Source organism: Pristis pectinata, chromosome 3, assembly GCF_009764475.1.
Source record: "Pristis pectinata isolate sPriPec2 chromosome 3, sPriPec2.1.pri, whole genome shotgun sequence".
NCBI lineage: Eukaryota > Metazoa > Chordata > Chondrichthyes > Rhinopristiformes > Pristidae > Pristis > Pristis pectinata.
In genome coordinates this window covers 58,465,522-58,482,713 of record NC_067407.1, presented here as the reverse complement: position 1 = coordinate 58,482,713, position 17,192 = coordinate 58,465,522, and the positions used below count along the sequence as shown (strand labels likewise).

Here is a 17,192-nt window from a genome sequence, read left to right as displayed (position 1 = left end):
GGTGCACTGTGAGAGAACCCAGTCGCCCCACCCTTAAAACCATATTCCTTTGAAAATGCCTGGGCTGCTGTCATTATCGAGCCCCGGCCACTAACACTTACCTGTGTCTGATTCCTGACAGGTACTGAACTCAGTGTGGTAGCTCTGCGCCATAATTTCATTGATCACCTGGAGAAACATGGAGAGAATGAGTGGCCCCCAGCATGCCCCCCATTGGAACCAATCAGGTATGCACACACTGAATTAAAGTTATGGAACTGTATCCCTTAAAAGGGCTACAATTGCTCTTCTGTGGCTCCTATCCAGACAAGGTACCTTCTGACTTGGAAGTCAAGGAAAAACCTTTCAAAGGGTATTGCACGCTGAGACTTGCTGAAAGAAATGGCATTTCCTTACTCTGATCTAATGACAGAATATGGATAGGAAAGATTTAGAGAGATACATGCCAAGAGTGGGCAAATGGGACTAGCTTAGGTGAACACCTTGGTCGGAATGGACAAGTTGGGCCGGAGGGCTTGTTTCAGCTCTATGACAGAAAAGAACAATGTGGGATGGCAATTCAGCCCCTTGAACCTTTCCTGTTGTTCACTTGGATCTTGGCCTAGCAGAGAATAAAAACTGAGATCCACAGCCTTGCTCTCAACCAATCCCTCTCCTCCCTCCCCTCCCCTCCCCCCTCTCCTCCCCCCCCTCCTCCCCCCTCTCCTCCTCCCCCCTCTCCTCCTCCCCCCTCTCCTCCTCCCCCCTCTCCTCCTCCCCCCCTCTCCTCCTCCCCCCTCTCCTCCTCCCCCCCTCTCCTCCTCCCCCCCTCTCCTCCTCCCCCCTCTCCTCCTCCCCCCTCTTCTCCCCCCCTCTTCCTCCCCCCTCTCCTCCCCCTCTCCTCCCCCTCTCCTCCCCCTCTCCTCCCCCCTCTCCTCCCCCCTCTCCTCCCCCCTCTCCTCCCCCCTCTCCTCCCCCCTCTCCTCCCCCCTCTCCTCCCCCCTCTCCTCCCCCCTCTCCTCCCCCCTCCTCCTCCCCCCTCCTCCTCCTCCTCCCCCCCCTCCTCCTCCTCCTCCCCCCCTCTCCTCCTCCCCCCCTCTCCTCCTCCCCCCTCTCCTCCCCCCCTCCTCCTCCCCCCCTCCTCCTCCCCCCCTCCTCCTCCTCCCCCCTCTCCTCCCCCCCTCCTCCTCCCCCCCTCCTCCTCCTCCTCCCCCCCTCCTCCTCCTCCTCCCCCCCCCCCTCTCCTCCTCCCCCCCCCCCCCTCTCCTCCTCCCCCCCCCCCAGTTTCATTGGCTAATCATTGGTTACTGTGCTAATATGTCCTTCTTTAAGTGTACTAAATAAATCCAAGTTTGTTGTTAAAAGACCTTTTATAAATATGAATTAGTTTAAAACTGCTATCAATCTTCATAGCTGAGGGAGATCTCCAGTAGATAACAGAATATAAGAAATAGGAGCCGGAGTAAAGTCATGGGGTGGTACAGCACAGAAACAGGCCCTTCGGCCTATCACATCCATACTGACTTTAATGCCCATCTACGCTAATCCCATTTTCCCACATCACACCATATCCTTCTATGCCTTGCCTATTTAACTCTCTGTCTAAATGTCTCAAATCATAGTAATCGTATCTGACTTCACCACCACTTCTGGCAGTGAGTTCTACATACCAACGACCCGCCATGTAAAAAATTTATCGCTCAGTAGCCTGGTGGTATGTGTTTTCAGGCTTTTGTATCTTCTTCCCTCTGGAGGGGGGAGAAGAGAGAATGTCCGGGGTGGGAGGGGTCCTTGATTATTTTGGCTGCTTTCCTGAGGCGGCGAGGTGTAGATGTAGTCGATGGAGGGGAGGCTGTTTTTTGTGATGGACTGGGCTGTGTTTGCAGCTGCCTGCAATTTCTTGCAGTCCTGGGCAGAGCAGTCGTTGTACCAAGCTTATTGCTGGGGGAATTGAATTTAGGAGCCGAGAGGTATTGTTGCAGCTATATAGGACCCTGGTCAGACCCCACTTGGAGTACTGTGCTCAGTTCTGGTCACCTCACTACAGGAAGAACGTGGAAGCCATAGAAAGGGTGCAGAGGAGATTTACAAGGATGCTGCCTGGAATGCGGTGCATGCCTTATGAATGCAGGTTGAGGGAACTCGGCCTTTTCTCCTTGGAGCAACGGAGGATGAGGGGGGGAACTGATAGAGGTATATAAGATGATGAGGGGCATTGATCGGGTGGATAGTCAGAGGCTTTTCCCAGGGCTGAAATGGTTGCATCAAGAGGACATAGGTTTAAGGTGCTGGGGAGTAGGTATAGAAGAGATGTCAGGGGTAAGTTTTTTACTCAGACAGTGGTGAGTGTGTGGAATGGGCTGCCGGCAACGGTGGTGGAGGCGGATATGATAGGGTCTTTTAAGAGACTGTTGGATAGGTACATGGAGCTGAGTAAAATAGAGGGCTATGGGTAAGCCTAGTAATTTCTAAGGTAGGGACATGTTCGGCACAGCTTTGTGGGCCAAAGGGCCTGAATTGTGCTGTCGGTTTTCTATGTTTCTATGTAGATCCCCTTTAAAACTCCTTCCTCTCACCTTAAAGCTAGGCCTTCTGGTTTTTGATACGATATGGCCCTTCAAACATCAAACCATTCAATGAAATAGAGTGATACAGCACAGAAACAGGCCCTTTGGCCTAACTGGTCCATGCCGACCAAGATGCCCCATCCAAGCTAGTCCCATTTGCCAGCATTTGGCCCATAACCTTCCAAGATATCTAGCCTTAATTCCTGCCTGATCCCCATTATCCTTGATCTCCTGTCATGGATATCCTTGGTCCTGTAGAACTAATCTAGTGAACCTTCACTTGACCACTCCCAAGCCAAGTAATGGTCCCTTGCTTAAATAAGAAGCCCAAAATTGTACCTCAGATAAGTCCAGAAACTTTATAATATTCTGAAACTGCAGAACCCCAGGCCGATTCCCTCAAGTTAACACAATTAACCTAAATATTTTGGTCAAGTGTGTCCATGATTCTGATTTCTTTGCAATGATTGATGCTTGTTTTGTGAAAATTATTTAATATACCTCAGCAATGCCAAAGACAGAAGAATTTGAACAAGTTTCAGGAAAAAAGAATCAATTGAATTTAATCCTTCTTGGGCAATGAGACAGGCTTGTGTGTGGAGGAGGAGTTGAATGTTAACAAACTGAGCATTAGGGGGAGTGGGCTTTAAGATGGTCGGTGTTGGAGGGTTGACATTGTGAGCACTGAACTGGACACTAAGGAAGAGGGCATTAAGGAAAGAGATGGTGGGTGTGGTCGAGGTGTTAAAACAATTTGTAGATTGCCAATCAACTTCAAAAAAAAAACTGTAGATTCTGGAAATCTAAAATAAAAACTGAAAATGCTGGAAATATTTAGCAGGTCAGGCAGTATCTTTGGGAAGAGAAACAGAGGTAATGCTTCAGGTCAAAGACCCTTCGTCAGAACTGGGAAAGAGAAAAGAAGCTTGTTCGACTGCAGGAAGAGGGGGAGATGTCTCTAATAGGGTAAAAGCATGGTGACCGTGGGGATAAGCTGTAAATAATGTTACCTGGTCGGTGAGTGAATGGGAGCAGTTAGAGAGTGAGAACATAGACAAAAGAATGTAGAGATCATGAAATGCAGAGCAGGAAGAGGAAAGAAAAAAGGAGGGGGGGGGGGGCAAAAAACAAACAAGTTGAGCCAGTATCACAGATGGATGACTGATACAGACCAAGAAATCAGGATTACCTGAAGTTATAGAATTCAGTATTGAGTCCAAGAGGCTGCAACGTGTTGATCGGTCAGGGTGGGAGTGGAGAATTAAAACAGCAGGCAACAGGAAGCTCAGGGTCACCTCTGTGGATAAAATGCAGTAGGTATGAAAAGCTGTCATCCAGTCTGCATTTGGTTTCTCCAGTAAGGAAGAGACCACATTATGAACAAACATGGGACTGGAAGAAGTGTACGTGTATCATTGGAATGACTGTTTGGGTCCCCAGACGGTGGGAAGGGAGGAGATGCATTTGCAAGGGAAAGTGCCATAAGAAGGTGGGGTAGTGGTGGGAACAGAGGAATAGTGATGGGGATCTGCAAAATGCCGAAAGGGAGGAGAAGGGAAGATGGTTCTGATGGTCGAATATCTTTGAAGGTGTCAGAAATTGAAGAGAACATCCTGTTGAGTGCAGTGGCTGGTGGGAATGGAAGAACAGAGGAACCCTAACCTTGTTCTGTCTTAGAGGAGAAGTGGTGTGGGAAACAGATGAGATGCTGTCAAGGTCTTTGTTAACGATGGTAGAAGGGAAACCACAGTTAGGAAGAAGGAAGACATCCAATACAGTTATTTCCCTCCATAAATAAGCAGAGCAAAACTGGATGCAGTACTCCAGCCACGATTTCATCGAAAACCTATACAGTTGTAGCTAAGCTTCTCTATTTTTGTTCTAATACCCCTTTCAATAAAATCCAACATTCTGTTTCCTTTCAGGGGCACATATATAGAGAGTCTCATCATGCAGGAAATATGACAGAGATGGAGGCATTGGGAGAATGGAATAGAGTCATTACAGGAGGCAGGGTGGGACGAAGAGTAGTTGAGATAGCTGTGGGAGTCAGTAAGCTTGTAATGAATGGTAGTCGCAATGGATGGTAGTAGCTAGTCTATCTCCTGAGCTGGAGTCAGAGATCCAGAAAAGGAAGGGAAGAGTCAGAGATTGGCCTTGTGAAGGTGAGGGCAGGGTGGAAATTGGCTGAAAAGTAATTAAGTTGTTGAGTTCTACTTGAGTACAGAAAGCAGCACCAATGTACTCCTCATACCTCCCTTTGGATCATGACCCCACCATCAAATATCAAGCCATGATCTCCCAGGAAGTCATGAACCTCATTTCCTCAGGAAATCTTCCCTCCACAGCTTCCAGCCTTATAGTGTCCCAGCCCCACACAGCCCACTTCTATCTTCTGCCCAAAATCCATAAGCAGGGCAGCCCTGGCAGACCACTTAGATGGATCCCAAATCCCTGGTCCCAACAGGTTCATTTTTACCATGGGCGTACAATCTCTTTCCGCCTCCATTCCCACATCAGGATGGTGTGAAGGCCTCTGTTTCTTCCTTGAGCACAGTCCCAACCTGTTCCCCTCCACCAATACACTCATTCACCTGGCTGAACATTCTCACATTGAACAACTTCATCTTCAACTTCACTCACTTCCTCCAGATTAAAGGTGTAGCTATAGGTACTTGCTTGGGTGAAGCTATGCATGTCTATTTGTGGGATATGTAGAACAGTCTTTGATTCAGTCATATGCCTTCAATTCTTTTGTCAGTACATCGATTGACTGCATTGGTGCAGCTTCTGTGTACTCATGCAGAACTCAACAATTTCATTACTTATGCTGCCAATTTTCACCCTGCCCTCACCTTCACATGGACAATCTCTGACTCATCCTTTCCTTTTCTGGATCTCTGTCTCCATCTCAGATGATAAGCAAGTTGCTACTCTCCATTACAAGCAAAGGGTCTTTGTCCTGAAACGTTAACTGTTTCTTTCTCCACAGACCTTCTGAGTGTTTCCAGTACTTTCTGTTTTTATTTCAGATTTCCTGCACTTTTTTTGATTTTCATTTACGACTGATGGGTGAGTCAGCTATGCATCAGATACTTTCAATAGTTTGCGCCCCTCCTACTTAATGGAACAAATTTGTGGCGACCAATTTAATGCTGTACCAAAAGGCATGATGACTTTGGGAAGTAATTGAGGTTATACTGACACCAGGATATCAAAAAAGGAAAGGAGGAAATATTTGAGGGAAGGTGAGGAGAGTAAATGAGACCTGAAGTAAGGGAGGTTTCTTTCAGAATGCTCTTGGATTCGGGTTGATAATGTTATTTCGTGACTTGCTCTGATACCCATCCTTGCTGGCCTCTGAGCCAAAGAAATATTAGTGGTGTGAGCAGTGGGGTGGGAGATGGCTCTCCCATGTTTAGAAAAGTGGTGAGCAAATCCATCATTGTCCTACCAATGTCATGGTTTGAGAAACAAGAGTCAGCTACAGAACTCTGAAAGGACCTTGCACTAGTCTGAGCTTTCATGGTGTTAAATGGTTCTGCTGAAGGAAGAAGCAGAGGTTGATGTTTTAATAAATGGTGGTCACCCCTTGAGGGTCGGGGAAGTGTCGGACGGCAAGTATGTCTTCTTGCTCAAGCACACTTTGACAGTAGTTGTGTCACATGTTAGAAATCTGCTAAAGAAGCATCAGTCTTTTATATCTGTTGGCTAAGTGAAGGCAAAACTCCCTCTCAGCCCTTTGCCTAAGGACATAACTTGTGAGGAGGAAAGCAATCATACAGATGTTTTTGAATAATGGGGAAAGGCTTGGATCTTTCACTTCCACGAACTAACATTGATTCCAGCCCAGACCATGCATCGTCTGCTAACACAGCAAGTCTTATGTGGAACAGGTGTTGATGCTTCTTTTAGCTGGGATGTCCAGAACCAGTGGTCACACTAAACTAAAAGGTGGGCCATTCAGTACAGAGAAATTTCCCCACCCAGAGGTTGGTGAATCCCTGAGCCCACACCACTGACCAAACCCAACTTTTACAGATCCCACTGACAGAAATTGGAAAGGTCCTTAGTTTGGGAAGCAGGAATGGAATTGCCACATTTTTGCAGTGTGTGTGTGACCTTCTGCGGATTGTGGAAGAGGGAACTATTTAAATTTATCTAATGACTGGCTCATGAGTGCCATTTAGTAAATCATAGTAGCAATAGTGGCAAACAGTTAGCAAGGCAGGCGATACATTGACCCTCATAGCAAGAGGTTTAAATTGGTATTGGTTTATTATTGTCACTTGTACCGAGGTACAGTGAAAAACTTGTCTTGCATACCGTTCATACAGATTAATTCATTACACAGTGCATTGAGGTAGTACAGGGTAAAAACAATAACAGAATACAGAGTAAAGTGTCACAGCTTGCAGGGAAGTGTATTGCAGGTAGACAATAAGGTGCAAGGTCAGAACAAGGTCGAGATTGTGAGGTCAAGAGTCCATCTCATCATATAAGAGAACTGTTCAATCGTTTTATCACCGTGGGATAGAAGCTGTCCTTGAGCCTGGTGCTATGTGCCCTCAGGCTCCTGTATCTTCTGCCTGATGAGCGAGGAGAGAAGAGAGAATGACCCAGGTGGGTGGGGTCTTTGAATATGCTGGCTGCTTCACCAAGGCAGCAAGAGGTATAGACAGAGTCCATGGAGGGGAGGCTGGTTTCTGTGATGTGCTGGGCTGTGTCCACAACTCTCTGCAGTTTCTTGCGGTCCCGGGCAGAGCAGTTGCCATACCAAGCCATGATGCATCCAGATAGGATGCTTTCTATGGTGCATCAATAAAAATTGACGAATGTCAAAGGGGACATGCCAAATTTCTTTAGCCTCCTGAGGAAGTAGAGGCGCTAGTGAGCTTTCTCGGCTGTGGCGTCTACCTGGTTGAACCAGGAAAGGCTATTGGTGATGTTCATTCCAAGGAACTTGAAGCTCTCAACCCTCTCAACCTGAGCACCATTGATGTAGACAAGTGCATGTACAACACCCCCTTTCCTGAAGTCAATGAATATGTCTTGCCACACTTCTACAGGGTCTTGGTGAGACTGCACTGGGAATATTGCGTGCATTATCAGTCTCCAGTATGATTCTTCCCAAGAACGTTTCAAGATTTGTGGCAAATTGGATTAGTACCTTTCCCATTTCTATGATCTTGCAACCTTAATTTTCTTTGACCATCTTAATGCAGTGAGCAATTACTCATGTATATTTTTCCTTCCCTCAAATACAGCATGGCAGAGGTTCGGAGCTTCTTTGCTGCCAATGAAGTTCTGTATCTAGCACTGATCTTTGAAGATGCAAAATCATACATAGGCCGAGAGGTAAGATGTGCGTCTTTGCCTTTTGACTGCTGCAGCCACTGCCCACATTTCATCTGGCCATACTTTGCGCTGATTTAATCCTAATTACAGATCACTTGCTCAGCTTCCCTTGTGTGCCTGCCCGTCACAGTGAACAGCACAGCTAAAAGCCTAGGGGCCATTTATAAAGCAGCTGAGTAACAAGGCACCAGGAGGTGTACAACACCACAAGTTAAACAGAGCCTTCAATACTGCATGTCCCAGAGGTCCCCAGATCAGAGACGATGTGACTAGCAACATTAAATTTATCTTCCCATCAGGATGAGGATGTCAGTGTGGGTGACCGGAACCATTTTGTGTTAAGCTACATACAATGCACTACAGCAGGTCCATTCCTTGTAATAATGATAACGTTCTGGTAATACATTCACCTCCTCTGTTTTAACTGCCCCCCCCACCCCATTTGTTCCCTGACCCATGGCGAATCACAGCCCACATGACCTTTTTATTCATTCACAGGTATTGCTGGAAAGGCTAATACCCATCCCCAGTCACCCAAGATCTGAGAGACATGCAAGGCCATTTCAGAGGGCATTTAAGAATCACCCACATTGTTGTGGGTCTGGAGTCACAAATGGGCCAGACTGGGTAAGGAGGACAGGCAAGGGGAACCCACTGTCAAAATTGTAACTGAATTGGTCTGAATCCGTAACGTTTGCAGTCTCAGAAGGCTATCAATAAATAACTGATCGGACCATATACAACACAATTAGGGGATAAAGGATTGAGACAAGGGATGAAAAATTGGGATTGCATTGATTCCATGTTTGACAAAATGGTAGAGCCAATTCAATGACCCAACTGCCTCCAAGATAAACTGGGATTTGTACTAACTGAGATTAGGCCACAGATTTGATGACCACCGAGCTTGTGCCAAACTGACCAATGAAAAGCAGGTCATTGGTCCAGCTGCCTCTTGGCTTCTTAGGATACTGGAAGAATGAGAAAGAAACTGCTGAGTCTTTTTTCTCCCATAGGAGTAGTTGGATTGTGAATTTTACATGTGAGCAATTAGAGAATCAGAAGGAAGCCACCAAGGGATTCATATTGGAAATAAGGGCATGTGGTCAAGTACATAGCCTAGATTTAACGATTCAGCCCCCAGGAATGGCCTGATATTGTTGAGAGGGCTTGCAATGTGAAAAATGGTCAGAGGAGGGGAAGTAAGAATCAACTGGCCTCCACTGGACTTAAGAGGTGTGGGCCTTCAAGGAGGGAGCGCATCAAGGGGCACAACTGCAGAACCAGATATTGACATTACTCAAGGTGTGGACGTGTAACGTGTTCTCTTTCTGACAGGATGAGGTAACAGATGACTTTCCAAGTTATATTGTGCTACTTACAGTGTTGGGAGATTTCAATTTTCATCTCCTGTGTGATTGGTATTGGTTTATTATTGCCACATGTACTGAGATACAGTGATAAACTAAATTTTGCAAATCATCCATACAGATCATTTCAAAACATAAGTACTTTGAGGTAGTACAAGGGAAAAGCAATAACAGAATGCAGAATACAATTACAGAGAAAGGTAGACAAATAAGGTGCAAGGGCTGTGATGAGGTAGATTGTGAGGTCAAGAGTTAATCTTTAACATACAAGAGGTCTGTTCAAGAGTCTTCTGGATGAGAACCATCTATTCAGCAAGGAACTCTGCAGAATGGTTCACAAATAGCAGTCTTTTCCGTTGTAGATCCTCTGAGGCCTGATAAAGTGCAGGGAACAATTCACTGCACTTTTTCACTCAAGCTGGCACTGAATTAACCTGCAGGAATGGAAGACTGGGTGGCACAGAGAAATCTTAGCAGCAGTCCAGGCCATTCTGCCTAACTAGTCTATCCCATATTTCATGTTCCACATCTATTCCTTACCATCTACTTCTGTTAATCCTCACCAGGTGATATTTGCCATTTTTGCTGCCCACTCCCATGGTTCCCATGCTCCCCGTCCACTCTCCAGGACCCCAGTACACTTGCACCCTTTAAAATCAACTGGTTCAGTTGGACATGCTGCCTTGAATTACCTGGTTGTGTTTCCCGCACTCCCATGAAACTTAATGGGTTAACTGAAATTTTACTATGTAACATCTTTAAATAAAAAAAGGAAGCTAAAAGTGAGTTGGAGCAATAATGAAATAGTACGCAGTCGTCCATAAAATTTGCTAGCCCAGCAGCGCCAAAGTTGTGAGTGTGCCGGATTAACAGTTTTGTTCTATAAAGCTTCCCCTTCTGTGTGTCTAAAGTAATAGTCTACTACTAGAATATGGGATAGCTGGTAAGGTGCAGCTGTCCATCTCTAAGGACCCTCACCATCCTCTTCTCGTTACTACCAAGGGGAGGAGGTACAGGAGCCTGAAGACCCACACTCAACGATTCAGAAACAGCTTCTTCCCTACCGCCATCAGATTTCTGAACAGTCCACCTACCTTGTTATTCCTTTTTTTAACACTTAATTTTTTTCGTAATTTTTGAGTTTGCACTGTACTGCTGCCGCAAAACAACAAATTTCATTTCATAGTAAATCCGATTCTGATTCTGGTGATGTCCTGAGGTTAAGCAAGCGCTCTGGGAGCAGAGCCCAAGGAGCTTTCTTCTGAATTCTCACACCTGTCCCCTCACCTGGGAGATTTGAAATCCTGAATATTTCTTTTCCCCCTGTGATATTAAAAATATACATCATCAGTTAGTTATGTCACTCTTCAGATATAGCAGTCAACTGGTATTGTTCCCTTCTCACCCTTCAGTAAGTGACTAGTGATAGAGGGTTAATGTGCTGCATTGTGAGAAAATGCTGTCGCCAATTGTGCTTGATGTTATTGAGAGTCAATCTTCCATTGGTTTTGGATATATTCCGGAATTCGATGAAATGTAGGAGAGATTAATGTGTATCTTCAAATAAAATCTGTCTGCTTTTTGGAATTAATGAATTTCTAAATGTGACATTCAGTCCTTTTTGTTGGAATTATGTCCTTGTTAAATCATGACAGAACAGAATAGGGGCCCATTTACAAGCAATCTTTCTTGCATGAAAGAAAGACAATTCCACCGTGCTCTGAAGCAGGTTATTGAAATTAGATGAAGTACTGGTGGCTTCCCATCTGTTATTGGTGGTAGGTGTAGGGAGAGAAATTTGAGGTGAATACTGTATCAGCTTAAGTGATAACTATGGGGGTTTGACTTAATGGAAACAGATTTAGTATGCATCACCTTTGTTATTAATTTGTTTCTACAATGCTGAAGGATAGTTTTATGAGAGCAGAACCTGGACTGTCCAAGTGGATGGAAAAATGTTAGTTGTATTGTATATGCCAGAAATGAAGAATAAGCTTGGTGATATATGATGAATGTTGGCCTTGCAACATGGGACTGTTGACACTGGACAATCAAATTGTTTAGTTGGAGCAGTGACAGTGTAGCAGAAGGGCAGAGGGAAGCATATGTAGTAAATAGAGCAGGCAACTCTAGAGGGCAGAGCAGCCAGAGATTGGTGGGAAAGCATAAGAGGGCTGGTAGGCTTCATTTACTTTAATGCAAGTGCGCACAGAGCCTTGTAGGTAAGACAGATGACCTGAGAGCATGGATCAGCATGTGGGATTGTGATATTGTGGCAATCACGGAAACATGGATGAGGGGAGGGCAGGAATGGCAGCTCAGTGTTCCTGAGTATAATATTTTCAGGAGTGATGTGGGTGGGGAGGGGGTTTCCAAAAGGAGATTTTAACTTGCCCAATATTGACTGGGCTTGCATTAATGTAAAGGGCCTAAATGGGGTGGAATTTGTTAAATGCATCCAGGAAAGGTTTTTAAAGTAGTGTGTGGTGAGTCCTGCAAGGGAGGGAGCTGTACTTGACCTTATTTTAAGGAATGAGGTGGAAGTGTCTGTGGAGGAACTCTTTGCGACAGTAACCACAATTCGGTAAGCTTTAAGGTAGACATAGAAAAGGATAAGGTTGGTTCCTAGAGTTAAGGTCTTAAATTGAGGAAGGGCTGAGTTCAATAGTATAAATCAGGACCTGGCCAAAGTGGATTGGGAGCAACTGCTAGGGGGGAGAAAACAGCATCTGAGAAGTAGGAGGTATTTAAAAGTGAAATGGTAAGAGTTCAGAGTCAGTAAGGGTAAAAAGCAAAGATGGTAAGATCAGGGAACCTTGGTTAACAAAGGAATTTGAGGGTTTTGTCATGAAGAAGGAGGAAGTGTTCTGGAGAATATAGGCAAGATCTTAAAATAGTTAAGAGGGCAAACATGGTTAATTCTGGCCAGCAGAATTAAAGAGAATTCCAAATCCTTTTATGACTACATTAGAAGCAAGAGGGTAGCTAAGGAAAGAGTAGATCCCCTTGGGGACCAAAAGGGAAGTCTTTGTGTGGAGGCAGGGGATATGTGCGTTGTCACGTCAATATTCAACAGGGAGAGGAATGTGGAGGATGGAGAGTAAGGGGAGGTGTACGCCGATAGTCTGGAACATGTGTGTATCAGGAAAGAGGGAGTGTTAGAGAAACTGACGCACATTAAGGTGGATGAATCCCCAGGGCCTGATGAAATCTGTCCCAGGGTGTTATGGGATGCAAGGGAGAAGATTGCTGGGGCACTTACAGATATTTTGGCATCGCCTTTAGCCACAGGTTAGGTACTGGAAGACTGGAGGCTAATTAATGTTGTTCCTGTATTCAAGAAGGGTAGTAGGGAGAAGCTAAGAAACTACAGGTTAGTGAGCCTTACATCATTAGTAGGGAAACTATTGGAAAGCATTCTTAGTGATGGGATTTGTGATCATTTGGAAAGGTAGGGATTGAGTGGGAGTCAGTGTGGTTTTATGTATGGGAAATCCTGCCTCTCAGATCTAAGAGTTTTTTGAGGAAGTTACTAACGAAACTGATGAAGGCAAAGTGGTAGATGTGGTTTACATGGACTTCAAGTCTTTTGAGAAAGTCCTACGTGGTTGGCTAGTCCAGAACATTTGGGCACATGGGATTCAAAGTGTTTTGGCAAGCTGGATCCAAAATTGGCTTGGTGATAGGAGGCAGAGGGTAGCGGTGGAGGGTTGTTTTTCTGACTGGAAGTCTTTAACCAATGGTGTATCACAGGGATCAGTGCTGGGACCTTTGTTGTTTGCCATATGTATACATGACTGGGATGATAATGTCTGTGGTCTGATAAGTAAGTTTGCAGACAACATGAAAATTGGTGAAGTTGAAGATACCAAAGATGGTTGCCTAAGGTTACAGAAGGACATATATCAGCTGGAAAGTTGGGCGGATTCGTGGCAGATCAAATTTAATCTAGACAAGTGTGAGGTAATGTATTTTGGGTCATTCAGTACTGGCAGGACATTTACAGTAAACAGCAGGGACTTTGGAAGCATTGATGTACAGAGGGACCTTGGGGCACAAGTTCATAGATCCCTGAAGATAGCAACACAGGTAGATAGAATCATGAAGAAGGTGTTTAGCTTGCTTCCCTTCATAGGCAGGGATATTGAACATAAGAGTTGGGACATCACGTTGCAGCTGTACAAGACATTGGTTGGACTACAGTTGGAATACTATGTGCATTTCTGGTCACCGCACTATATGAAGGATGTGGTGGCTCTTGAGAGAGTGCAGAAGTGATTCACTAGGATGTTGCCTGAAATGGAGGGCTTTAGTTACAAGGAAAGATTGGATAGCTGGGATTGTTCTCACTGGAGCGGAGGAAGCTGAGGGATTACCGTATAGAGGTTTACAAAACTGAGGAGGGTAGAAATGGTAGATAGCCACAGTCATTTTTCAACAGTAGAGGACAAGTAAGAGGGGAAAGATTTAAAGGAGATCTGAGGGGCAATATTTTCCACACAGTGCGTGGTAGGTATATGGAACAACCCACCATGAGAGTTGGTAGAGGCAGGTACAACCTCAGTATTTAAAAAAGCATTTGGACAGGTAATGGATAAGAAAGGAATAGAGGGATATGGGTCAAATGCAGGAAAATGGGATTAGCGTACATAGGCATCTCAGTCGGCATGGACGAATTTGGCCGAAGGGCCTGTTTCTATAATGTGCAACTCTACATCTGGCACAGAGACCTCAACCTCCATCAGTTACCTTAGGCCAGAGTGGAGAAGTGTTGTTTCTGCCTTCTTATTGGGAGGTGGCGCGTTTGAGGCGAAGAAGTCTTGACCAGTCATCTCGCACCAGCTGGAGTGGAGAATTCATTGATGGATTAGCATGATTTCCTTGATAAATTCAGGACCTGCTGTCACTGTCAAGAGTGAGAGATGGAGAAAGACAGCTTGGGAGCAGTGATCCAAATACATACTGTCATTCATTATGTTGTAAACTCTGATTTATAATCAGCTACTCGAAATGCAGACTTGGGAAGAAATCTATTAGTTGTCAACTTATTCTGCAGGCTCTGAACTCAGACAGCAATTACTAAGTCGGTCACTGGGTTCTATCCTGTAGCATTAGCAACCTGTGATCATCCTTGACGATAACTTGGTGATGTTCGATGGGTTAAGAACTCTAATGATGATAAGAATACTGCTGTCGTACGAAGTCAACCAGCGTTTGCATTCTGGTCAGAAACTGCTACAGTTGAATCATCGATCAGTAGCTAGGGTGTATTATTTTCCAGCCGTCTCCAATTCAGGTTGGCATGGAATATTTTAAACTTCATCAGCCATCCTATGACACTAAAGCAATGCTCTCTGCAATAGATGAGACACTGACAAGTCATGCTTAGTGTCAGAGAATGCAAGACATTTGCAACCAACTTCACTCAAATGTGTTGTCCATCGCCACCATCATTGAACAGATTCACTCCACGTGACATTAAAAAACAACTGAGTGCACTGTATATAGAAAAGGAAGAAGGCACTGGCTGAGATTCATGTCCCAAACCAGGCCAAGTTTCAGTCCTGTACCTGCCCAACCCGGTGGAAAATTGGCCAGATATTTCTTGTCCTCAGAAAGCAAGACAAATACAGTCTGGCCAATTATTGATGCATGAGTCTACTCTCAAGCATCAGCAAGGCGATAGAAGGTAATTGGCAATGCTTGTCTTGATGTTCTGTTCCTGATCCTCAATTTGGGTTTTGCCAGAACCCAGAGCTCCAGTCTTGATCCAAACAGAGACCAAAGAGTTAAGTTCCAGAGATGATGTGAGAGTGATCAACCTCAATGTTAAAGCTGCATTTGACTGACTGCAGCATTAATGAAACCTCGTGAAAGTCTGAGAGAAAATTTTCCACGAACTGGAGTCAAACTTAGCACAAAAGAAGATGGTTCTCTTCTTCTGGAGATCTTTCTTTTCAATCCCAGGATATTAATGTAGGAGTTCCTTGGGGCATTTTCCTTGGGCCAACCATCTTTAGCTGCTTCATCAGTGATCTTCTTTCCATTGTGACATCAGAAATGGAGAACTTTGTTAAAGATTACACAATGTAATGTAGCAGTTCTTGCTCATGTGCACAATGATCTGGACACTATCCTGCTTTAGATTGATAAGTGGCAAGGAACACTCATGCCACAAAGACCAACTCAAATAACTGAGAGTTTAACTTCTTTCCCCATGTCATCTGAGGATACCTGTTAAAACTTATCCAGACCAACCACATATGTGTCTTGGCTACAGGAGCAGGTAGATGCTGTGTATCTTGTGGTAAATGATTCATCACTTGGCTTCTCAAAGCCTTTCCACCTTCCACAAGTTCCAGGAGTGTGATGGAATCCTGCCACCTGGACGCGTACAGCTCCAACAACACTGGAGAAGCAGAATGCTTTCAGATTCCATGTTAATTGTGTTGTAGAAAATATTCAGATAGCACAGTGTCACAGCTAGTCAATGACCCAGCTTCAATCCTGACCTCTGGTGCTGTCTTTGCGGAGCTTACACATTCTCCGTATGACCGTATGGGATTCCTTCGGGGGCTTCTGTTTCCTCCCACGTCCCAAAAATGCACGGGTTGGTGAGTTATTTGATCACTGTAAATTGCCCCCAGTGTGTAGATGAGTGATAGAATCCAAGGCTGAGTTGATGGGAATGTGGGGAGAATAATATGGATTAGGGTAGGATTAGTGTAAAAATGGGAGCTTGATAGTTGGCACAGACTTGGTGGGCCGAAGGGCCTGTTTCCTTGCTGCATCTCTCCATGACTCTGTGACAAAGCAACCCACCTGATTGGCACTCAGTCCTCCATCTTGGCTTGTTATGCTGCAGCGTGTATCATTTGCAAGCAGAGGTGTATTTAAGCCATTAAGAAATTGGCCGACCGATTAATACCTATGAGTTAAATCACCAATGTTCGTGATGCGCATGTACCATTAAGAAACTTAAGTTACTTTTACCCATTTACAAGATGCACTACTGCATCCCACCAATGTTTCTATCACAGCACCTCCCATATCTGTGACTTATACCTTCTAAGTGGAAAAGGGTAGCAGATACATGGGAGAACTTCTAGCCACAAGTTACACAATATACTTTTACCATCATAGGGTTTTTATCGTGAACTTTCCATCCAACAGCTCTGTGGAAGCACCCTTACCATCCCGACTGTAGCGATCCAAGAAGGTGGTTCACCACCTCAAGCCAATGAAGGACAGACAATAAATGCTGGCCTTACCACTGATGTTTGCATCCTGTGAATAAATTGAAGCAAAGGGAAAACTGTTTTGAGGCCATAATTCATTTTGTTTATCCAGAGCAGATATTTTAGATGTCAAGACTTTAAACTTTCTTCCCTCCCATTTTCCTCAGTTGCATCAGAGATCCCAGCATCTGGGATCAAAAGTAACATCAGCAGTGATTGGTGTCTTCAGCTGGAGGAAAAGGGTCATAAAGCAAAATCAGCAAAAGAACTGGCCATGAAGTACCTTGAGATGTAGTTTCCTTTTACTGCCCTCTGTTTCTTCCATGTTAATTGTGTTGTAAAAAAAAATTCAGATAGCAGTGTCACAGCTAGTCAATGACCCAGCTTCAATCCTGACCTCTGGTGCTGTCTGTGCGGAGTTTACACATTCTCCGTGTGACCATATGGGATTCCTTCGGGGGGGGGGGGGGGGGGGGGGCTTCAGTTTCCTCCCACGTCCCAAAAATGCACGGTGTATCAGTGGTGCATGACTGTCATTAGAGAGGAACTGAGAATTTAAGGTATGCTGGAGCTCAGAAATACAAAGCTTCCAATCACCGCATCAGTCCCATGTCTAATACTAGTGCAATCTCATTATTGTTTCTCAGTCACCATTCTATTGCTCAATAAAATAAACCGTC

The 17,192-nt window shown here is 44.9% G+C and overlaps 1 protein-coding gene across 1 annotated transcript in view; it reads left to right on the top strand.

The window, feature by feature from the left end:
- The window catches only part of qsox1 (quiescin Q6 sulfhydryl oxidase 1), a 120,607-nt gene that overhangs the window by 44,584 nt on the left and 58,831 nt on the right, over window positions 1-17,192 (top strand). Inside the window, 2 exon segments of the mRNA XM_052010852.1 lie at window positions 122-227; window positions 7,814-7,904. Of these exon segments, the coding sequence (XP_051866812.1) occupies window positions 122-227; window positions 7,814-7,904 (197 nt within the window).